Source organism: Gigantopelta aegis, chromosome 4 (genome assembly GCF_016097555.1).
Source record: "Gigantopelta aegis isolate Gae_Host chromosome 4, Gae_host_genome, whole genome shotgun sequence".
NCBI classification, from domain to species: Eukaryota; Metazoa; Mollusca; class Gastropoda; order Neomphalida; family Peltospiridae; genus Gigantopelta; species Gigantopelta aegis.
In genome coordinates this window covers 92,715,612-92,741,677 of record NC_054702.1, presented here as the reverse complement: position 1 = coordinate 92,741,677, position 26,066 = coordinate 92,715,612, and the positions used below count along the sequence as shown (strand labels likewise).

Genomic DNA, 26,066 nt, shown 5'->3' with positions numbered 1-26,066 from the left:
TGTTATCTTACAAATGTGTGTAGTACTCTATTTGTTACATATCTTAAAAAGAAAACAGCATGACCCATCCACACTCATATTATTTATTGTACACTAATATAACTATATTGCTATTTTCCAAATATGTAATCACACATTTGAGATATGTTTGTAAAGCAACAAACAATTCTGCACAAGTTAACCATTATATTTACAGTCACAAATCAATATATCTGTTCCTTACAATTAAACTGTGGTATTAACATACAATCAAATTAAATGAATTTTGGTGATGCCAACATGTTTAGTTGTTTCATTGCATGTGTTGTATATGTTTCTAATAATGTATCTTGCAGCAGGCAACAAATAACACAGATGGAATGGTGAATGGTGTAGCTAATGGAGATGCTGAAACTCGTCTGCTGTATGATCCATCACAGGAACCAATTTTCCCTCCCGAACTGAAGGTTTGTCTGTACAGAATACCCTGCTATAGTGTGTGTAATATTGATCAGATAGTGTTCAATCTTCAGTGGTGATACACCTGCACATATGATTAGAGCAACACCTGTTGAGTTCTCTGATTTAAGAAAACAACGTAAAGTGATCACACATGCCCCCTCCAAGAACACCCGACAACAACAACCTCCAACATTAAAAATACAACACAGATGACCATTTTGCGTTTTGAACATCTTGTTCAAATTAGAATAAAATCTTGTCAGTACCAAAATGAAGATCATTTGCCAAGATTCCCTGTGTATAGACAGGATGACATTGAATATATATATATATATATATATATATATATATATATATATATATATATATATATATATATAGTAATATATTTGTTATCACTATTGGACATAAAGTGCTCAACACAATGTTAGTGGAGCAGGTACACTAAATTTTTAGTATTCACTAATAACTCATTACTCGGAGTTTCAGGCTCCTCGCCTTCATCAGATGAGTGTTTATAATTGTGACAGTTAAGGTGACGTCACGCTGTGTGTACGCGGCGGTGCGCTCCTGACGTCATGGCACGTCAGTCGTGAGACTCTCGGCTTGTTGCTGTGGCGGCATTTTGATATGAGTTCTGTCCTTTTGTTGAGTAGCTTGTCTCCTTTTTCAAATAGTATTGAGAGCTTCTCCTCGATGCACAGGTTGCATTGTCCCGAGCTGCGTTTCCGTGTGTCCGATTTCCTGACGATTTCCCAATTGATGTGATAGGCGGGTTTTTTTTTCGTTTGAGTTCCCAGATGTATTTTGACAGTTCTGTCTCTTTTTCATAGCGTTCATATTTGAAAGATTTAGTGTGGTTGTTAAACCTCTCCTTGAATGTACCTCCAGCAAGACCTATGTATGATCTGACAGTCTTACCAGATGCCACGTTTGCCCGGTATACGAGGGAGCTAGTTTGGCAGTTGCCGTTCAGGGGGCATTCGTTCTTCTGTCTGCAGTTACAAGACTTTTTTTGTGCGGGATCGGTTGAGCTCTGGGTGATTTTCGTGTTGTGGCTTTTGATTATTGCTCCGAAGTTTTTCATGCAGCTGTAGCTGATTTTCAGGTTGTTTCTGTTGAACAATGTGTGGTACTTGTGATTATTTGGGAAATGCTTGGATATCAATTTGATGAACACGCTACCGACGTTTAGCACCCTTCGAAAAGGACATGCTACACATGGTTGAGACCATACAGTTCAAGAATGCATATGACCAGTTCCAGAACACCATGAAAGAGGACATAAGGCATATAAACAACTCCAAAAAAGTGTTTGTACCTGCAGACAAGACTAGAAACTTCTACAAGTTAGAAGTGGACACTGCTAAAATGCTAACAGAAAACATTACAACGAAGTACAAACATGCAGACGACCAAACAATCGAAGATATCAACACAGAGTTCGAGTACGTCAGCAATGCCCTAGGAATACGTGACAGAATAGACAAGATGGCAGAGACCCGAGCATTCATCACCTTGAAAGATCATAAGGACAATTTTGCCACTAATCCAAGTTGCAGACTCATCAATCCAGCAAAAAGCGAAATCGGTAGGATCAGCAAAATTATGTTAGACCGAATAAACAGTGAAACACGACTCAAGACGCAAATGAACCAATGGAGAAACACTCCCGCTGTACTTGAATGGTTCTCAGCTCTGCATGATAAAAAAAGAACTATCCTTCCTCGTATTCGACATTGTGGACTTCTACCCTTCCATAACACCTGAACTACTCGACAAGGCATTGAAATGGGCGAAGAAATATACAGTCATCCCAGATATAGAATACACAACTATCATGCATGCAAGAAAATCACTACTTTTTGACAACAAAGAACAGCCATGGGTGAAAAATTACACTCCCAATGCATTCGACGTCACCATGGGCGGATATGATGGAGCGGAAGTGTGCGAACTAGTAGGACTCCTCATCCTACACACAATTCAAACAAATACCTCCAACATGAACGTCGGACTGTACAGAGATGACGGTCTAGCAGTTCTACGCAGAAGTTCAGGAAGCCAAGCAGACAGAATGAGGAAAATGCTCATCAAAAATATTCAAAGATCTTGGCCTAAAGATCACCATCCAGACCAACCTGAAAAATAGTCAACTATCTGGACACCACCCTGAAAACCTTGAAACTGACTCCCACAAACCCTACAGGAAACCCAACAACGAACCCGTTTACATCAACGTCAGCTCAAACCACCCACCCGCAATCACGAAGCAAATACCAAAATCAATCGGCAAACGAATTTCCCTTCTGTCTTCCCATGAAGACTACTTCGCGGAAGCTGCACTAGGAGTACAACAAAGCGCTGAGGGCAAGTGGCTACACAGTAAACATCCAATACGACCCGCCTAAACATAGAGAACAACCAGACACAAAGAAAAGGAAAAGACCCAGAAAAAATCACATGGTTCAACCCCCCATTCAGCAAGAATGTGAAGACAAACGTCGGTAGCGTGTTCATCAAATTGATATCCAAGCATTTCCCAAATAATCACAAGTACCACACATTGTTCAACAGAAACAACCTGAAAATCAGCTACAGCTGCATGAAAAACTTCGGAGCAATAATCAAAAGCCACAACACGAAAATCACCCAGAGCTCAACCGATCCCGCACAAAAAAAGTCTTGTAACTGCAGACAGAAGAACGAATGCCCCCTGAACGGCAACTGCCAAACTAGCTCCCTCGTATACCGGGCAAACGTGGCATCTGGTAAGACTGTCAGATCATACATAGGTCTTGCTGGAGGTACATTCAAGGAGAGGTTTAACAACCACACTAAATCTTTCAAATATGAACGCTATGAAAAAGAGACAGAACTGTCAAAATACATCTGGGAACTCAAACGAAAAAAACCCGCCTATCACATCAATTGGGAAATCGTCAGGAAATCGGACACACGGAAACGCAGCTCGGGACAATGCAACCTGTGCATAGAGGAGAAGCTCTCAATACTATTTGAAAAAGGAGACAAGCTACTCAACAAAAGGACAGAACTCATATCAAAATGCCGCCACAGCAACAAGCCGAGTCTCACGACTGACGTGCCATGACGTCAGGAGCGCACCGCCGCGTACACACAGCGTGACGTCACCTTAACTGTCACAATTATAAACACTCATCTGATGAAGGCGAGGAGCCTGAAACTCCGAGTAATGAGTTATTAGTGAATACTAAAAATTTTGTATATATATATATATATATACATATAATTATATTCGTCAGTTTTCTGTTGTAATTGTACATGAGATCGTTACATATTGACAGAATGGTTTCTTGTACTACGTAGGTCAACGCACACCTCTACAATACATCTTTGAAATTCGGCAATCCTTCAAGCACATGGTTTAGACCGACATCCCTGGATGAACTGATGGATCTGAAGAAGCTCTACCCTAATGCTAGACTGGTTGTGGGAAACACCGAACTCGGTGAATACTTTGGTTAAATGTAGAAATCTACCACAGTTTCCATTAAATATTGGCCTGCAAGGTACCCATTTTTAAAATGCAGTAATTGTCTCAATACTCCTGGAGCTGGGGACTTTTTGCATGCATGAGAGGTCACCTAAATCACCCTCCGCATTTGGTGAGTGGACCACCTGGGCCGTCATAAAAATCAGGGTGGACATTCTGATTCCTGGCAATAAGTGAGAAATTTGTCCTTATGTACACCAAAATGAAGCTTGTAGTTTCCCCTATAAACTAAAATAAAAATGTTTTAAATGTTCAAGGTCAACACAGATCACATTATGACGTCATGAGAGTGTTGCCTTTAAATTACGATCCCCCAAAATTGTAATGGACCCTCAAAAGCGCAGAATAAAGTTAGGCATTGTTTATTTAGCTTTTCTGCAAGCAGACAACCTAGGTAAGTTTTTATAATCATAACCTTTAACAAAGATAACATATTAACCACTTAGATGACATTTGAACTTTTGACAAAATCCATAAATTACTAGATTTTCGGTAAGAAATGAAAAAACTCCACAAAACTTGCAACATTAATGTTGTATTTGGAACATTTTATCATCTACCAATGCTAAAGTGCAAAGTGATATCTGATAAACGTTTCTGACGTTAGCTGACTGATGGTCGGATATGGGGTCAAAGTTCATCTACGCGCAACACTGTTTTCAACAGAATGACAAACCATCATAAATAGTTGTCAAAACCATAGGCAATGCACAATATTTAAAGCTGCAGTCCCTGGAATATTTTTATTATTTAAGCATTTAGAATAGATGATCCAGTTCTGTTTGGTACATAAAAGGTCCACCACATCGCTATAGTTTCGCAATGCTCGCTTATCTAAATTATCTAGGTCAACTACAAACCAATGACCAGCTTTGTTTTTCTTCATTTAGCGGGACGCCAGTAGAACTGGGACTTTATGTGATGTGCGCAGGCGCTGAGCTTCACACATGATTTTGAATAAATGTAACTGTCTTGATTGAGGGGTCGTCTCATATCTCCAAACATATTTATATTCCAGGGGTCGGTGAGGGACTTGCCTTAACATTTTGACAGAGGCCAGCGGTTGGCATATACGTTACATATAAGGGGTATTAATAATTACGTAACGCTCTAGGGGTAGAGGAAGAGGGTATTGTGTTCGATTTACGTAACATTTTTCAAGACTATATGTTATTTTTATTCATTACTTAGACCTAAAAAGGTGGTGGTTTTTAATGCGTGGTCGGTTCAGGATCGATCCTCGTCGGTGGGTATATGAAAGGCCATGATATATGATATCCTGTCTGTGGGATGGTACATATAAACGATTCCTTGCTAAAAAAAAAATAATAATAAAAAAATGTAGCGGGTTTCCAAGGCACGTGTGCAGGGATTTCAGCGGGGTTGGGGGTTATAGACTGTATTGAGCAAAGTTTATATGGTGCCATGCTCCCCCAGAAAATATATTTCAAATTTCTTTTTACGCTTGGGCAGGTATGGGTTTCAACCCCCAATACCCCCCCCCCCCCTGCACACACACCCGTTTCCTTTCTAAGATTATATGTCAAAATTACCAAATGTTTGACATCCAATAGCAGATGATTATTAAATCAATATGCTCTAACATTGATGTCGTTAAACAAAAGAAACTAACTTTACCCTTTCCAAACGAATTAATATTTATTTGAATTTGTCGATTTTAACACACGTAAAATTAAGAAGTGAAAACGTTCATTGTCTACTTTAGTATATTTTATTAAAAATATATACATGATCAGTGTGTTACTAGTATACAAACTAAACTTTGAAAGTTCTACTAACACTTTATAAAATATTAATTCTGAAATAGGAGGGTACGATTGTCGATAATACGTTGTCAAGATCAAACCGGTTTTAACGAAAGACTAGTATCGTATCCTCAACCGAACTTTCTTCGTATAGCGCAAGATTTCTCTTTTAATTTTTTGAGACGAACCCTTCAATTTCAAATCCGCAAACGCACGTGTTAACTGAAACTGACAACAGGCTGTCGTTTGTGCTTTGCCGAGCTATGGCGGCACAGGCGACGAATCAAGCGTATACGTTTGACGATATCCGTTCATAGCGAACACACACACGAGTTTTTTAAAAGTGCATTTGAGCTTGTATTTTACATTTGTACATGATGTTATAATATGGTAACCAGAGAATGTAACTTTAACTGAAACTGACAACAGGCTGTCGTTTGTGCTTTGCCGAGCAATGTCGGCACAGGCGACGAATCGAGCGTATACTTTTGACGATATCCGTTCATAGCGAACACACATGAGTTTTTTAAATGTGCATTTGAGCTTGTATTTCATATTTGTACATGATATTATAATATCGTAACCAGAAAATCCATTTTGTATGTGTGTGCGTGTGCGTGGGGATGACATGTGGCCAAAGGAGACTGATTTAGGGGACCACTCATGCATGCAAAATGTCCCCAGCCCCAGGAGTATCGTATTAGCCTATCTCAGTTATGTATACGACCCATTTCAATTAATTAATTAATGCTGTAGGAAACAAGTAGTGTTAGGCTTGAAAGAGCCTTTCATATTTATCTGTGAATCCATCATTGTATCAGGTTATCCTACTCCATCCTGTCCTGTTCTCTACATCCTATGATTAATTAACTGATGAAAAAGAAATAAGGGAACATAATTATGAATAGAAACATAAAATATTGAACTACAACCAAAACCTTCATCCATAGTATCAGGACGTTAACTGTGTTACGGACATTCATTGACAGAACTCGCAGTCCGTCCCACACTAAATATCTAAATTTTATACAAGCTTAAAGGAACATTCCCGAGTTTGTTGCAATGTAAGATGTTTCCGACAAATAAAATATTTCTACGATTAAATTTACATATTAAATATATTTTCTTGTTTAGAATAACAGTGTCTGTATATTCAATGTGTTTCTGGTCGTCTTAATATTTGTAAGAAGCCCAAGCTGGATTTTATCTTCAAATAATTTCGTATGTACATTTTTAGGAAATAAAATAAAATTTAAACGTGTACAATATTAGAACAATCAGAAACACGTTTAATATACAGCCACTAATATTTTATGCAGAAAAATATATTGATATGTAATTGCAGTCGTCGAAAAGTCTCTGTTAATCGATAACATCTTAAAAATTGCAGCAAACTCAGGAATGTCCCTTTAACTACTCTACTAATAAGTTAAACTTGGTCTCAAATATTTATTTGCATCAGTATACTTTACTGAATGAAACGTAAAACACGTGCTTTTATGTAATGTCTGTATTACTGTTATTCCAGGAATAGAGAAAAAGTTTAAGAGAGGACAGTTCCCAGTTCTGATATGTACAACACACATTGAAGCACTGAATGAAGTACGGCTAGACGAACACGGTTTAGTGATTGGTGCGTCCGTCACTCTGTCCCGGATACAAGAAGCCATGCAGAGTGCAGTTGACAGTTTGCCAGGTGACTGTTAATTATTTCTAGTATTTGATTGATATTATTTAGTTTACATTTACATTAAACCATCCTTGTGCAACTTAATAATGCATGTTGATAAAAAGTAAATATATTCAAACATGTCTTATTTTGAGGAATTATATAATTGGATACGAATAATATTTGTATATTTGTATTCTTTGTTCCTCTTTAGCCTCATTAGGATTGGGATATATACTTAAGTGTTTGTGTTGTGACAGAACTCTAACTACATTTGTTGTCTTTTTTTCCATTTCGTCATCTAAACGATGTTCGTTGTTGATTTGTAATATTTTGATTTTTTTCCCCAATATTATATGGCTAAACCATTGCATTTGTAACTTTTCAAAGTTTATTTATTGGATAAACATTCTACAGCAATACATATTTATTTCGTAGAATGGAAAACTCGTATATTTGCTGCTTTCTTGGACATGCTACAGTGGTTTGGCAGTCACCAGATCCGAAATGTTGCAGTAAGTAGTTTTTGGCTTTTGCTACACACATACAATTTTACAGTATGACTCTCACCTTAAAATCAATTACTTTCCAGCATTCACAGAATTGCATTAAAATAATTTAAATAAATTTTTGTAGTTAACAAATACATTTGAATATTGTGTATGACCATTATAGTCTCGCTGTGCATATATAGTGGCAAATAACTTTAAAATGGGAACCATTGTATTTAATCCTGGGATGGAATGTCTTTAAATGCCCAACAGTATAACCTAAAGATAACTCTATTGGACGAATCCTTTGTTGACAAATCTCATGTTATAAAGTTAACATTAATGTTATCATTTCAGGCAATAGGTGGAAACATAATGACTGCCAGCCCAATTTCTGATCTGATTCCTTTACTAATGGCAGCTGGAGCTGAACTGTATGTGATGTCAAAGGGTACGATTTTGATGTGTTGTTTAATGACATATATAATGATATTGTTCTCGAAACGAACTAGAGTATGACTGTTATTACATTCGACTAATTTGCATTTAAATTAAAATGTATTTTCTGTATGTAAAATTTAAATGATTTTGCTTTACCTCACAGAGTAAAAATAAATAAATAAGCAGATAGTTGGAACTTGAGTTTTGTTCTACATAAATATTCACCAAAATGTATGTGTCTCCAAGAAATCTGTATAACAGGGAGTACAGTAAATGTATGTGTCTCCAAGAAAACTGTATAACAGGGAGTACGGTAAATGTATGTGTCTCCAAGAAATCTGTATAACAGGGAGTACGGTAAATGTATGTGTCTCCAAGAAATCTGTATAACAGGGAGTACAGTAAATGTATGTGTCTCCAAGAAATCTGTATAACAGGGAGTACAGTAAATGTATGTGTCTCCAAGAAATCTGTATAACAGGGAGTACAGTAAATGTGTCCTTACTTAATATGACACTGAACCATATAATTTGCCATGTAATCAATTTATAGATAAATGTTATTGTTCAGAGTAGGTTTGCACTGTACTACATTTAAATATATTAATAGTAATGCAAAACACATATATACAGCATGTTTATCTTTACTTGTTGTATATGTAGTTCAGGATTCTATTATGAATTCATATTATTTTAGAGGACAAGCCCAGGTATGTGAAAATGGATCATACATTCTTGAAAGGGTATAGGAAAACAGATTTGAATCCAGAAGAAATCTTGATATCAGTGAAAGTTCCATGTAGTAATGAGGTACATGAAATGTCTTACAGCATTTTAAAGACGTTGTCTGATAGCATTTACAGTATTTTTAGGACAGGTGTTCAAAATACTATCGCGCAGGGTAGGCAGCTTTAGATTATGAGACAGAATCCCAAAATTATCTAAATGAAATAATGTTTGTGATTCTTACGGAATGCCCGACGATGTATATGATTATTGCAGCAATTTCATGAGACATTTTACAATAATAATAAACTACGTGAAGTATATATTTTAATTTAGCAGTACAAACTCTGAATCTGCAGACAATTCATCCCAAATGTGTTTGATGGATAATATGTATATATTAATATAAATGTTGATGATATCCAAGTCATATCAGGATCTCTGGTTAAATCCATATAACTATCCTTTCAGGACCATTTTCGAAATGCTATATAATTTAAATTATTTTTTTATGGCATTTGAAAGAAGCAAACCTGATGTGTATACGCCTAACGGGATTTTGATATTTTTATCCCAAAGTATAAAACATCTAGTTTATTAATATTATATTTTAGATGTTCATAACTATGACTTTAAAATACCAAATAGTCTTACTATTTGGATTCTATATTTTCTCCCTTTCAGCAAGAACACTTTTATGGCTATAAAGTAGCCAACAGAAAGGATGATGACATATCTATTGTTAGTGCTGGTTTGGACGTGCAGTTTCAGAAGGGAACAGATGTGATTGAGAACATCTCCTGTGCCTATGGCGGCATGGCACCCACAACTGTCATGGCACTCAAAACAATGACAGCTCTTGTTGGAAGGTATGTTTTTATTGTGGTGTTGATTGATGCAAGTATTGGTCAGCATTATTAATTGTTAGGCATCTTCATATAAAATAACGAATATGAGTACTAGTATCTATTTTGAACTTAATAGTAATAATTTCCATTACATCAAAATAATAAGATTATAGTTTCAATATTTGAAAGATAAAGTTTCCAGCAGGTTTTGTCTAAAACAGTGGCTAAATCATTGAACAACGGGTGCCAGAAAGTTAATATTATTATATTGTCTTATAGCCTTGCATACAATAAAGAATCGAAAAAATATATATTGATAATTAAAGCTTAAGACATATTTCTAGTCACTGGGATGAGTCAATGCTTGGCAAGGCATGTAATGAGTTGGCAGCAGACTTGCCACTTTCCCCTGGTGCTCCTGGTGGAATGGCGGAGTTTCGTAAAACATTGACAACAAGCTTCTTCTTTAAGTTTTTCATCACTGTCAAGACAAAACTTATCCAGGTATTGACTATTTACTGACTATTCTGAAATGTCATTTTATAAACCTTCAGTATTAATTTTCGTTAAATATAAGTGTATGTTTCAGAATAATATTATTTAATCAAACATCGAAATAAGCACAGTTCTTGGTAACTACCCATGTACTGGGCCTAGTAACCCATAGGTTACAATGCACTTATGAAGTTTACAATTTCAATTATCATTCATTCTACATGATACGTTGGTATTCATTCATATTACTGTTCTTATTGCACACAATGAATAAAAAATTTAGGTAGTGGTGTTTTTGTTCAAAAGACTGTGGAGAACGAAGTATTGTTCCCAACGTTCTTGACATGTGGTAACCTGGTAACCTGAACAACTGTTCTCGACTTATTTTGATGCCTGTTTATTAATATATTAACAAGCTTATCTGGAACGTTTTGTAACGACCTTTGTATTTCATCATTCTATTCATAGTGATGAAACAATATGACAAAATGTTATTTTTAATGCCTTAAAATTGTACAGATATACAGGTTTGATTATGAAAAACATTTTCATCAACATTGCATCAATACATATTGTGTTCACTAACTGTTGATGATTACAAAATGGAGAGTGGAAAAGACAAAGTAAGTAAATAAAACCAAAATCAGGCCTTTTCAAATTATAATTTCTAGGAAGGGATAATAACTGAGGTGTTGTCACCTGAGAAAAGCATCGTTTCTCTCGGTCCAAGAGCATGTACAAAGGGAATACAAGTGTTTGAGGAGCACACTAAAGAATCTCCAGTAGATATCGTTGGTCATCCTGTCGCTCACAATTCTGCACAACAACAAACAACTGGAGAAGCAGTGTACGTTGACGACATGAAAAAACTACAAGGTTCGTCACTAACTGGTCTCCATTACTTTGTGTTGATAATTGGCATTTTTTATGTGTATACAGCACAGCCTGTTATGAGGCCACTTCTACTAAGTATTCGCACTATGTCTGAAAATGTTTGTGATACTAGAAATTTATTACTGATGTTTATTGGCATAATTATTAAACATCTGACATCCAATATCCAATCATTCATCATCACTGTGGTCTGGTGGTGTCGTTAAACAAAACAAACTTTAAGATGACTGCATATAATTGTTCTAGTGTGAAATAGCTCTAGTAGCAAGAGGCCAGATATTAGGACTGAACTATTTTTGTTTTGTTGAACATCAATAAATATAGCTACATGAAGTGGCGACAGCGGATTTCCATTCTCAATATCTGTGTGGTCCTTAACCATATCTCTGACGCCATATAACCGTAAAGAAAATGTGTTGAGTGCGTCGTTAAATCAAGCATTTCCTTCCTTCCTTACTTCCTTGTTCTTCTTTTAACAAGAATAAACTATCATTTTGATGTACAGCTTTTACTATTTTAGTAATTATTGTACACAAGAATAAACTATCATTTTGATGTACAGCTTTTACTATTTTAGTAATTATTGTACACAAGAATAAACTATCATTTTGATGTACAGCTTTTACTATTTTAGTAATTATTGTACACAAGAATAAACTATCATTTTGATGTACAGCTTTTACTATTTTAGTAATTATTGTACACAAGAATAAACTATCATTTTGATGTACAGCTTTTACTATTTTAGTAATTATTGTACACAAGAATAAACTATCATTTTGATGTACAGCTTTTACTATTTTAGTAATTATTGTACACAAGAATAAACTATCATTTTGATGTACAGCTTTTACTATTTTAGTAATTATTGTACACAAGAATAAACTATCATTTTGATGTACAGCTTTTACTATTTTAGTAATTATTGTACACAAGAATAAACTATCATTTTGATGTACAGCTTTTACTATTTTAGTAATTATTGTACACAAGAATAAACTATCATTTTGATGTACAGCTTTTACTATTTTAGTAATTATTGTACACAAGAATAAACTATCATTTTGATGTACAGCTTTTACTATTTTAGTAATTATTGTACACAAGAATAAACTATCATTTTGATGTACAGCTTTTACTATTTTAGTAATTATTGTACACAAGAATAAACTATCATTTTGATGTACAGCTTTTACTATTTTAGTAATTATTGTACACAAGAATAAACTATCATTTTGATGTACAGCTTTTACTATTTTAGTAATTATTGTACACAAGAATAAACTATCATTTTGATGTACAGCTTTTACTATTTTAGTAATTATTGTACACAAGAATAAACTATCATTTTGATGTACAGCTTTTACTATTTTAGTAATTATTGTACACAAGAATAAACTATCATTTTGATGTACAGCTTTTACTATTTTAGTAATTATTGTACACAAGAATAAACTATCATTTTGATGTACAGCTTTTACTATTTTAGTAATTATTGTACACAAGAATAAACTATCATTTTGATGTACAGCTTTTACTATTTTAGTAATTATTGTACACAAGAATAAACTATCATTTTGATGTACAGCTTTTACTATTTTAGTAATTATTGTACACAAGAATAAACTATCATTTTGATGTACAGCTTTTACTATTTTAGTAATTATTGTACACAAGAATAAACTATCATTTTGATGTACAGCTTTTACTATTTTAGTAATTATTGTACACAAGAATAAACTATCATTTTGATGTACAGCTTTTACTATTTTAGTAATTATTGTACACAAGAATAAACTATCATTTTGATGTACAGCTTTTACTATTTTAGTAATTATTGTACACAAGAATAAACTATCATTTTGATGTACAGCTTTTACTATTTTAGTAATTATTGTACACAAGAATAAACTATCATTTTGATGTACAGCTTTTACTATTTTAGTAATTATTGTACACAAGAATAAACTATCATTTTGATGTACAGCTTTTACTATTTTAGTAATTATTGTACACAAGAATAAACTATCATTTTGATGTACAGCTTTTACTATTTTAGTAATTATTGTACACAATAAAACCGATTGTCATATCAAAAATGCATTTATATTTGCCTTGCTTTCAGTTCTTCAAAATACTCTACTGCCATTTCTCTCTAGAAGATAAAAAAAATACAGAAGTCCAGAATTTTATGTTGCTAGAATTAGATTTTCTAGCTTTGTTCTTGTAGGTGAACTGAACATAGCATTTGTATTGAGCACCAAAGCTCGGGCCAAGATTCTTAGGGTTGATACAAATGATGCCTTACAAATGCAAGGGGTGAAGGATTATGTTTGTTACAAAGATGTTCCTGGAAAAAACTCATTTGGAGTGTGGCCAAAGGAAGAAGAGGAAATCTTTGCAAGCAACGAGGTATTAAATTCATTAAATTCTTTGTGGGCAGGATTGTCAATTTCATTGATAGAAGTATTGCCTGAGGTGCTTGATATATAGGACTAAGCCATCACAGGTGACCCATTGGGTTTTTCTGTCCCACCAGGGCCTCACAACTGGTCGTGGTAAGTTCAATCCTGTCTGTGGAAAAGTATACATGATCTCTTTCCAGTACCACTAATGGAAAATGTAGTCGGTTTTCTGTGACGACTATGTTTCATATTTTAAAAACAAATTTAGCCAATAGTTAATTAATCAATGTGCGTTAGTATATCAAACAAAACCATACTTGTTTAGGAAGTCAGCATATTAGATTAGTATATGAGATGAGATCATGGGCTTATATATAGTATTTGTGTTAATAGGTTTATTGTCATGGACAAATTATTGGTTGTATCGTGGCTGACACAAAAGAGAATGCACAGAAGGCGGCGAAAAGGGTCAACGTTGAGTATCAAGAAATGAAACCCATCATAACTATTGAGGTAGGTCACTTACAAGTAATTCTTATTGAGTGAAGTTTTATTTTTAATTTAATCCTATTCATATACTAAACGATGTTTGGCAGCCATTGAATATTTTTGTGCTGGGGTGTCGTTAAATATTAATTCGTTCAACTTCTGTTGAAGTAGGTCACTTAAAGATAATTCTGCATGAGTGAACATTAGATACATTTATCTTAATAGTTGTTTCAAAATGTATCTAACAAGCGAATGTAACCTGCCTGAATACTGTTTTATGCAATAAGTTTAAGATAAATAATATCTAATGCACATGAGTGTAGTATTCGTTTTCTTACATATCCTCTATGTTTAATGAAATACTTAACACATTGCATTCCAACTAAAAGTTACTAGTAGATTTTTCAGATTTATGTTACATATACAGTTAATATATTGGTGGGGTTTGTTACTAGTTTACTACACATTTCGCAAATGTTGATAAAAGGTATCATTAAATATTTGTTTGAACACAATAAGGTCAAAACAACAAGGTCAACATTTAAAATATTTTAATTAAACCAGATTAAGATGTTAGGTGAAATATCTCTTTACTGAACAAACCTCACCTGTAGATGGTGTCAAATGTGGATCTGGTTACAACAATTACAATTTTGTAGCTGTTCAACTTTCAATTAGTGTTAGTATTTTTAATTAGTAGTGGACAGGTGAATTTGGCATATAGGTCATAACCACAGATCAGTCAACGAGGCATCTTCAGAATCAATATCTAACATTATATTGGATATTTCCATATGATACCATAAATCACATGAGGTTGAGTGTATAGGAACTCAGATTTATTATAAAACATTTAGTGAAATATCTTAAAATATCAGTGAAATAAAAGTGTTAGCAGTCACTCAGTGAAAATGTCACTATTTCACTTTAAAAGGTGTTATTGTCACTGTAGAAAGTGTTATCTTCACTGTAAGAAAGCCAGAACTATTTTGCTGCTGACATTTTAAAAATAAAGGTAAATTGCCAAAAGTTACATAATAAATAGAAAATGTCATGTTTTTTGTCAAATATGATTTATATCTCATCTCGTGAAGTTTGCAATCATTGCAAACTTCATTCAATGATATATAAATCGTATTTGACAAAAAAAACATGAAATATCCTCTATATATTACATTTGACAATACAGGTATTTCTTGTAGATGATAAATAAAACTAATTTTATATTTGCCAGTTCATTGATTAAAAGACAAAATAAAAAAAATTAGATTGTTGAAATTCTATTGATGCACACACGAACATAATCACTGTAGTAAACAACGTTTAGCAGTATACCAAACATTTTATACATATTAATTACTACAGGAGGCTATTTCAAACAACTCGTTCGATGGTGAGTCAAATACTATGGGACGAGGTGACACAGAGGCAGGTTTCGCCAAGTCCGACCACGTGATTGAGGGGGAAGTACGAGTAGGTGCTCAGGAACATTTTTACCTGGAGACGATTACACACAGAGTGATTCCAAATAATGAAGATGGCTGTGTGGAGCTTTACTCAGGCACACAGGTACCCCGTGATCTACAGGTATGTATACAAGGCGAATGCACTTCTTGTCATGCAGAAGGTTTTTTTTTAAGCAACCATGATGTCATCAATCTTGATGATCTCTGGCTCCCCATGCATCACTCCCAGGATACTAGTTCAGGAAATGTGATTGTTAGTTCCTCTCATCATGTAAATAAAAACAATATTACGCATGTACTACAAAAGGATTACATACCACTGCTCAATATACGTAACCTAAGTTTGGGAAGTACTTAATCACTGCTCTCAATATTTTTCTCTCCGGGGTCAGCCATAGCTTTTATAATAAAAATATCAATTATGTTTCTAATTGTAATTAATAAATATAAATGGGTAGGCAAGGAAAGCAGTCAGTCACTTGTGGTTGTTGAACGGAAACCTTACTGACTTCATTCCAGATGTCAGAAAGCTATATTTATGACCCTGATGTTTGAAATGTACAATTGTGCAAACCAGATCAAGGGAGATGTTCACACGGAGTGCGATATGTCTTTATTCTAGGTTAACTGTACACAAAATAATAGCTTTTGTTGACTTTAAACCTTATCTGGCAAAACATTGCAGGCATCAGTATCAGTAAGTCGCATTTGACAATGTCATATTAACCGCATGAAAATCTCACACCAAAGCTTTATGAAATGGAATGTAGTCTTGGTTACCTGCCACGTCGATTAACTGATGTGCGAGCTTAGTGCCTAAAATGATAATGTGCCATTCTTTACAGTTACATTGTGGTTGATCTCTTATATGTTTATATATGTTATATATGTTTTAATAATTTCAGCTTTATGTAGCAAGAACTTTGGGTATTAAGGCTAATCGTGTTGTTGTAAAAGTGAAGAGGACTGGTGAGTTTTTTGTATACAGTATTGAGTGAAATATACTATCAACTTTCGCTAGGGATATACTAGATGTATGGCATGGTAAATCATTTGTGCACATGTTAAATTTGTGTAACTTGTGATCAATAAGACTGCGGTTTGGATGATCCATACACCACCATAGTAATGCATGATTGCAGTCATCCCTCGTACACAATAAATACAGTTACTTTAATTGACATATATTTTTGCCAGACATCCCTAGCTAAAGCTGAGTAGTATATATCACAAAACATCAGTCATGTCATATTAACATTGCATTAGTCACGGAAATGTGAAACCTATTTCGTTATTAATTTATTAATGTCTTTGGCATAGCTTGTGTATTTGTATGATAAGACTGAAAACGTTATGACTATAATATCTGTAATATCACTCACAATAGTCATTCAACACAAGAGAGATAACTGTTTAGTAATTGAGCAATTGTGTTTTGCATCAGGTTCCTCTTCAGTGGAGTTACCTGTCAGCTATAACAGTTACATCACAATATAGTTTTTTTTCTATGATTCAAATTGATATTCAGCTTTTCAGAGAATTAATCTTTTGAACAATAGCAGCGTATTAGTTTTCGATAAGACACTACTAGGCAAACTGGTATTTTTCTCAAAATGTGTAACATAATTTTAGCAGGACTAGAACTACCTGTATGATGATTTTTGTGTAGGAGGAGGATTTGGTGGAAAGGAGATACGGCCAGTAGCAACTGCCTTGCCAGCAGCAGTAGCAGCTGTGAAGTAAGTTAAATTCTTGTAAGTTGTACATGGTGGGTTACACAACTCTAAACTGAAACGCAAGGGTCTTTTAGAAAGATAAATGTTTATGCAGCCAACGTATTTTACTTCCCTACGAATAATTGAACAACCATTTCAAAGTTCAGTACAGCTTGATATTGAACTGCAGAAAATTCAGAAGCTTGCTTCTGGGACCACATTAATATTGTTGCAGAGTTCATATTGTGCTATTTGGTCAGTATATATTTAGAATTTCATAGATAAATGTTTACGGATTATAAACATTAAGTTTTCTTATTGTGGTATAATTGTTTTTGTTTATAATCATAAGGTAGGTGGTCGCTAGCTGATATCACTGTGATGACAAGTCACACACCAGGGCATGGACACTTTGTAGGCATACACCTAAATTAAAAGAGTGGAGGAAATTAAGTAAAAATTAGTTAGTTCAGTGTATCCTTAATATGCTTATTTCACAGAATAGTAGGGGGCAGGACTTAGCTCAGTCGGCTGAGCGCTCACTTGAGGTGCTTGCGTCGTACCAACCAGTGCACCACAACTAGTCAAAGGCCGTGGTATGTGCTTTGCTGTCCATGGGAAAGTGCATGTAAAAGATCCCTTTCTGCATTAAGAAAATGTAGCGGGTTTCCTCTATTGACTGAGTCAGAATTACCAAATGTTTGACATCCAATTGCCGATGATTGATTAATCAATGTGCTCTAGTGTTGTCGTTAAACAAAACAAACTTTACTTTTTTCACAGAATACTATGCATTTTGAGGATTGTTTTTTTCCAGACTGAACTGCCCAATACGTACGGATTTGGATAGGGATGAAGATATGATTATTACTGGAACAAGAAATCCATTCCTTGGAAGATACAAAGTAAGCTACAAATGTAGGCTACGTTTCATGTTGTGTATTATTTATACAAACTGAAGATTATATGACAAATACAAACGAATCTGCTTAATGGTTATATGGTAATTTAGCTATTAATGTTTTACATTGTATTGCTTTTCAGAACCATTTACTACTAAAGTGGTACACATTATATCGCACAATCAAATATACTTATATTACAAGCATATCTTGCGGTCAGACAAATTGTAGCCAACACTAATCACTGAACGTTTTGTAGTCATAAAAACATCATTGTGTTTAAATGAATAAAACTGTCTTTTACGATTGTTACCTTTCACATAACTGGTGTTTTAATAGGTGGGATTCACATCTGAGGGCAAGATTCTTTCTCTAGATGTTCATTTCTACTTGAATTCTGGAAGGGCTGTGGAGCTAACTCAGTCAGTAAGTAACAGAACGTAACTACAAATACGATGTGGTTTCAAGAACAGGTTGTCAAAGATATGCAGCAGTGATCTTATTGCCACTGAGGAGATTTCAAATAGAGAATATGTGAGAGAAACCAGTGCTCTACTCATAACTGCTTGAAAAGTCCAAGAACATAATTTTTTGTAGTGAGCTGGAGGAGTTGATGTTGCTTATTGCAAAATATTTTATATCCATTTTATGTCTCTTACGATTACGTGTATATATAAAACATATAGCAAAGCTAAACAATGTATTCATAATCATGTCTTGTGCATAAGTTGCACAGTATTGTCAAACTGCTAAGAAAATATATTTCTTAATTTTTAATATACATGTAAACATTATTAGTTTATGAACACTGTGCTTCTGGTTGTATCTACATTAATTAAGGATTGTCTGTTATTTCTCGTACGTTCATTAGTGTATGAACAAAGCAAAATATGTATCGATTTAGTTTGCAGATGATTTGGTTTGATGGATGTAAAAGAAATAACCGAAAATCCAAATAATTACATTTTTAATATACTTACTAATAATAACACAAAAAAGGTTATATTATATATTATATATGTTTTAAATTTTTGTTTTTTGTTTTTGAAACATAATACTTTCATTGAGAAATGAACAAACTGGCGTTGCTATGGCTGAACTAATGGGATGACGTTAAATTGTAATGAATGTAACAGAAATTTAATTATTGAAAGATGAATTTTATCAATTATCATCTTCTTATATATAAATATTCTATAATTCTTTTGTATTAATTAGTTATTATTATTATTTATTAGTTATTAATCATAACTGTTTTAAATTGCAGGTGTTAATGAGGGCTGTTACTCATTGTGATAATTCTTATGACATTCCAAACCTGAAGGTGACTGGACGCCTTTGCAAGACAAACATATCAACAAACACAGCATTCCGGGGATTCGGTGGACCACAGTCTAATTTCATTGCAGAGACTTGGATAAGCCATGTTGCAGATTTCTTGGGAAAACCACACAAAGAGGTATGATTACATATATGTAGCGACTGACCTAAGTGGCATCATGGTAGAGTGATCAGTTTTAAGACTGATAGAAGCTGGGTTCATAGGGCTGGATCCAGGGATATTTGGTGGGCAGCTTAGGTGAAAAGGGCACATGGAGCAACTTATGAAAAGGGCAGACCAATGAAATTTGTTTTTCTATAGCTGAAATACAAGGGGCTTTAATATATTTAAGAGAGGACAGTTCTCCTGCTTCCCTCACCTTTGAATCCACCAAATCTAACCCTGACATATGTTCCACAGCTCATTGGAGAGATACAGAAAGAAAGAAAGAAATGTTTTATTTAACGACGCACTCAACACATTTTATTTACGGTTATATGGCGTCAGACATATGGTTAAGGACCACACAGATTCTAAGAGGAAACCCGCTGTCGCCACTACATGGGCTACTCTTCCGATTAGCAGCAAGGGATCTTTTATTTGCGCTTCCCACAGGCAGGATAGCACAAACCATGGCCTTTGTTGAACCAGTTATGGATCACTGGTCGGTGCAAGTGGTTTACACCTACCCATTGAGCCTTGCGGAGCACTCACTCAGGGTTTGGAGTCGGTATCTCGATTAAAAATCCCATGCCTCGACTGGGATCCAAACCCAGTACCTACCAGCCTGTAGACCGATGGCCTGCCACGATGCCACCGAGGCCGATGGAGGAGAGATACAGAGTTTAAATACATTACACCATCTTCCCTATCACTAACAACTAACCTCACTAACAAAAACCCCATTAAATTGTAACCTGTGACCTGCACATATAGCCCACATGATCTGATGTATGTGCCAGGGACAGAGTGTTTGAAATAAGGAGGGAAAATACATTGAAATGCATCCACAATTTCAACCCAGCAGGCGCTTGTGCAGGAATTTTAGCAAGGGGGTCTAAGCTGTGTGGAGCAAATGTATAGGGGGTATGAGCCATGCAACCCCAAAAATATATTCAATTTGCTTGAGCAGGATGGGGTTTCGACCTCCAAAACGCTCCGCCTGCACATACGCCTGTTCAGTGCTCGAGTTAGCTGGACAGTTTAGGAGGGTCTCATGCATATTTTCTTTTTGTATGTGGGCATCGAAACAGTGAAGTAACTGGACTTAGTATTACCCTTACATTGTAATGATTAGGGGACTGAGTGAACTAACACGGTTTCCACAGCAGGACTCAAACTTTAACATTTGTTGTCCATGGCAATTGTAACCTCATATGCCACGGGTGATTCGGCTCACCAGTGTTTTAAACATTTACTTTTACAGCACATAAACATGACTGAAAGGTTATTTGGCTGCATGTAGACATCATTCAAATGTACAAATGTTAAATACTGGCAGATAATGCACATCAGGTGTACACATTTTGCCATCATTGACGAGCTTTACCGACGGCAGTCATTTTTATCCAGTGGCACAAAAATGCCATCAGTAATGCTTCCTGCCTACCTTACGGTGATTTGGATCTCAGTTGTCGTCGTTAAGTTCGAGCCCTACAACAGGGGTGCTTTTAATTGGATTGATATCAGTTTGATAGACAAATGACATGACCTACATGATTTCTATCATGCATTTCTATCATGCAGATACACATCTATTGAGAATGAAATATTTTGTCATAAAAACTTCTGAAACGATACGTAAGCTCTTAACATGTCCGTCACTGTGTTTTATAGATGTACATGTATCAATTTATTATTTTCCCTGTATCTCTATTGACTTAGATTAGTACTGATTCCTTAATATATTCGTTATCGAAATTTCATATGGTTACAAACGGATTGTAAATATATATATATGTGTGTGTGTGTGTGTGTGTGTGTGTGTGTGTGTGTGTGTGTGTGTGTGTGTGTAAATGCAACATGTAATATTTGCACATTGATAAATCTTCATTGTATATAAAATTCATAAACTAATCTTAACATTTTGGTTTGTTTTAATTGTCTATTCAGAGCTTCATTTTTGACCATGAAATGACATTATTTGGATCCAAAAAGATGGTGAAAATCAAACAATGTGAATAACTACTGTCCATATTGTGTTCTGCAGATTCGAGAACTCAACATGTACAAAGAAAATGGCATGAAATTCTACAAACAGTCAATTGAAGGATGCAACCTGACACGAGTATGGCAAGAGGTGCAAGAGAAATCTAATTACGAATCAAGGAGAAAGGTGGTGGATGAGTTCAACAGGTAAGTACAGATGGTAATTTAAGGGGAGACTTGACTATATGGTTGGACTGAACCAAATCATATCCCATAGGTAACAAAGTTAACCTTCATATATGTAACGATCAATAGATGGTTTATTTAATTTGTGAATGCTATCAATTTGGGATCCCGTTTGTTCCCAGGAGGGATAATGTTTTCTATAGTATAGAGAAATGCAATCGAACTGTTATTTCATTGACCTTGTTTGCAAAACTGAATGACCAATTCCAACCAAATTGTGTGTGTACCTTCCTTGGCACATGGTGACACTAATGTATTTCGCTATTCTTAAACCCCCACCCCCACCTCCCGCATGTGTAAAGGCCAATAGATGTTTATCAAAGTTATGAATTTCATTAATGTTGTGTCCTCTATTTTTGCCTAGGAAGGGTGAAATTTACTAGAGCTGTATAGCGAAATAATTTAAACTGTAATTTAACTACTAAACCATTTCCATCTGCATCTCTATATTGACAAACAGCTGGCTGATATATTAATGGATACACAATGTATTTAATTCAGGAACAGCAGGTGGGTAAAGCGTGGTCTGGGGCTCATACCCATCTTATATGGAATTGCCTTTGGATATACTACCAATTTTTTTAATCAGGTAAATTTTATATATATTCTTCTTATTATGTTATTACATTTCAAAGTATGATCTAAGACTTTTATTAAAAATGTTACACAGTTTGGTGAAATGGCACCCTTCATTTTGTGTAAATCTTATTTCGTATGTGCCTTGCATAGCAGGTCTGAGTTTGGACCCATTGTAAAATGTTTACATCTAACAGAGCTTTTTTAACTACTAAAATGACATATTAAATACATTTTTGTGTTTATAATAGCAATGTCGGTATGTCCAATGTGTTTGTTGTCGTGTGCTGATGTCTGTAGCTGTCACTTTTCATTTTGCTTCGTAATATATATTTTTCCGTACATACACAATTATTTGGAAGTAATATCTGGTTTGGGCTACTACAAACAGTTGGAAAACAATAAACACCCGTCTTTATCTAGCTTCGCCACTTTTTATTGGAAAGGGAGAATTTTCTTTTCTTATGTTTTAAGTTCTAGGTCAGGGACTGCTTAGCGGCATAGATTTGAAAGTGGCAGTATTTTGCTTGCATTGGTTTAATACTATATTATTTTGTTGAATGGAATCACAGTATAAAATGTATTTATTTCTATAGACATTACCTGTCGTCAAACAAGTGCACCTCCCCCCCACGCAAGTGGTCTAGTCCGAACATCCCAACAGCCAATGGGATGGCCTAAATTCTTCTACTGCATACTGCTCTCTAGTTCCGGTCACATGACTGTAACTTCCTTCTTTTTCTCTTCGCTAAAGGGTCTGGACGTCCTTTTGCTTGGCTCTGTTGGAGTCAACTTTTTTATAAGACCTTTGGTTTTGTATTCGTGTTTGGGTGAAATGTTTTTCACCTTCGTTTTCATTAGCTTTCGTATGTTCTTTTCGCGTATTTCGCTTGACTTTCCAAGCGTTTAATTACATGAAATGTTGTTTATTTTGCCGGTTGTCGTGTCGGACGCCATTTGCAAAATGGCGTCTGTGTTGACTGGCTTTGTGTTTGGGTGAAATGTTTTTCACCTTAATTTTCGTTAGCTTTCGTATGTCTTTCGCGTATTTCGCTTGACTTGCCAAGTGTTAATTACATGAAATGTTGTTATATCGCCCGTTGTCGTGTCGGACGCCATTTACAAAATGGCGTCTTTATTTACCGACTTTGTATTTGTGTTATGGTTGGTTTTTCTTTCTTTTCACAGATTGAAAAATTACTATTATCATATCTGATAATGTTCAGGCGACTAGTTCGAGCGTGTTACGCTGCAAGAAGTTAGTGCCGGCGGCGACCCACACGACTTATGTCCAGGTTGTCGTGTTCGTGTGGCCTCACTTCTAGATGCGACCTTTGTGCGGGCTTGTCTGATGTCGAGTTCGTGGCTTACCTGAAGGTGGTGTCAGCGAGGACCAAGAAGGTGGAATCTTCGCCTTCGATTGCTGACTCCGTGGCGGAAGTGTTACGTTCAATTCTACCGACCATGCTGGAAGAAACAATGGCGTCAATGGCGACCTTACCCAAACCGGCGGGTTCGGGTCAGGTCCGGTTCCAGTCCCCTCTTCAGGGGGTGCGGCTTCTTCAGCTCCACCGATACCTAAGACTTCGGATGACAGGCCTGCGGTCTCTACGCAGCCCTCTAAGAAGCCGGTTCATTCAGATAGACGCTCCACGGATTCCAAGGCTCACCGATCTTCGGCGGGGAAGTCCTCTTCGGCGCATCGGAGCCGGGATCGTAGCCGTTCCACATGACCTGTATGGCTCCCTACGGGTTCCACAGATCGTCAGCGCCAACCTTCAATTGATGTGGCTTCCAAGGCCTCCGAGGGCTAGACGGGACCATCTACGGCGTCTTCCATTACGGTACATCGATTGACCTGTGCTCGAGTTCTACGAGACTTGGTGATGAAGCGCCTGCGGCATCTGTCATTGAAGAACCCGACTCGGCGGACCATATGCCTATGAGGGATTGCTTGGCGGCTGTCTACGACATGTTGCCGTCCTTGCCACATCCAACGACGATGTGGTCATCCGCGGGACCGCCCACGGTCCGGTTCTCCGGTATCTCCATCGGGCCATGACCAGAGCGACTGGCTTGTTCACGGGTGCTACGTGACTTTCTGATGATGTATCGGTTCTTGCGGTGCTGGAAGATCTGGATGCGGCGGACCACCTGTCACTGAGGGATTGTCTGGCTGTCATATCTGATATGCTACCACCGCTGGCCCATCCACCTGTTTCAGCCAAGAAGGGTCCGTTTTTCGATGATCGCCACAGAGGTTCCACCGGCAGATGTCGGCATTTGATCGTTGGCTGCCACAGGCCCCCGTCGGTTTACACGGCTACCAGTAACCGGCCCTTGCGGATCGTTGTTCCAGCAAGCAGACGGAGCCCTGTAACGAACTGGAAGATTGCTGCGTCATCGGCTCACCGTTCGGTACCCTCGTCCCGTGATCGATCGAAGTGGTCCCGTGATCGATCGAAGTGGTGCAGCGTCCAGGGTTACACCGGCTCCTGACGGGACCGTCCACGGTCCGTGTTTCTGATTGCAGCCAGTACATTGGATCGAAGTGCCTGTGCCAGGTTACTGACTGATTTCCAGATGATGCGTCGGCACCTTCCGTTATAGAAGATCCGGACGCAGTGGCCCACATGGCTGTGACTGATTGTCTCCCGGCTTCAACCTATCCTTCAACGGTGTGGCGCCGGCTTTGGATGACGCTGTTTCCGGCGGGACCAGACGAAAGAGGAGTCCACACCAGTCGGCAGCTGATTCGGCGTTCAGGGTTTACACCGGCTCCTGACGGGACCGTCCACGGTCCGTGTTTCCGATTGCAGCCAGTACATTGGATCGAAGTGCCTGTGCCAGGGTACTGACTGATTTTCCAGATGATGCGTCGGCACCTTCCGTTATAGAAGATCCGGACGCAGTGACCCACATGGCTGTGACTGATTGTCTCCCGTCTTCGATCTATCCTTCAACGGTGTGGCGCCGGCTTTGGATGACGCTGTTTCCGGCGGGACCAGACGTCTTCCTGGAACTTAGATTTGGCACGTCCTGTCAATGGCTTCAGTTCAGCGTACATGTACATGGCGACCATAACTCCTCATGTGCAGGATGCCAGAGGATATGCCTTGTTCCAGCCGTCGACTTTGATGTTGGTCTACCTTATATCTTCCGTGACGTCAATGTGCACTACGATTGCACACTATCGTCAACCGACTTGCCTGAAGCGATCCATTCTCGACTTTCAGCACAAGCCGGTAATCTTGGCAGACCTGTGGTCTACATATGTCTCTTTGCCGTGAAGGGGTTCGACGTTACAAGCGTTCCGGGTTGGTGACGAAGACAGTCTACTGGTCCGGTCACTTGTGTTGAGATCCCGTGCACCGATGTTCGAGGAAGGTTCAGCGACATTCGGCAGATCGTTCTCTATATCCGGTGGCGATGCAAGACAGTCGCTACTTCCGCTGGTTCCGGAAGTTATCCAGTTGCCATCGCGTGGTACAGG

At 36.8% G+C, this 26,066-nt stretch overlaps 1 protein-coding gene across 2 annotated transcripts in view; it reads left to right on the top strand.

Moving 5' to 3' along the window:
- Positions 1-26,066, top strand: part of LOC121371433 (xanthine dehydrogenase/oxidase-like) — a 50,049-nt gene that overhangs the window by 11,607 nt on the left and 12,376 nt on the right. For both annotated transcript variants that reach the window (XM_041497315.1, XM_041497314.1), the window contains exons 8-26: positions 336-446; positions 3,790-3,931; positions 7,271-7,438; positions 7,850-7,926; positions 8,260-8,353; positions 9,040-9,152; positions 9,753-9,937; positions 10,261-10,420; positions 11,083-11,287; positions 13,536-13,717; positions 14,104-14,223; positions 15,565-15,786; positions 16,571-16,634; positions 17,335-17,404; positions 18,198-18,285; positions 18,622-18,708; positions 19,550-19,741; positions 21,813-21,958; positions 22,499-22,586. In XM_041497315.1, the coding sequence (XP_041353249.1) occupies positions 336-446; positions 3,790-3,931; positions 7,271-7,438; positions 7,850-7,926; positions 8,260-8,353; positions 9,040-9,152; positions 9,753-9,937; positions 10,261-10,420; positions 11,083-11,287; positions 13,536-13,717; positions 14,104-14,223; positions 15,565-15,786; positions 16,571-16,634; positions 17,335-17,404; positions 18,198-18,285; positions 18,622-18,708; positions 19,550-19,741; positions 21,813-21,958; positions 22,499-22,586 (2,514 nt within the window). The remainder of the gene's footprint in view (positions 1-335; positions 447-3,789; positions 3,932-7,270; positions 7,439-7,849; positions 7,927-8,259; positions 8,354-9,039; positions 9,153-9,752; positions 9,938-10,260; positions 10,421-11,082; positions 11,288-13,535; positions 13,718-14,103; positions 14,224-15,564; positions 15,787-16,570; positions 16,635-17,334; positions 17,405-18,197; positions 18,286-18,621; positions 18,709-19,549; positions 19,742-21,812; positions 21,959-22,498; positions 22,587-26,066) is intronic.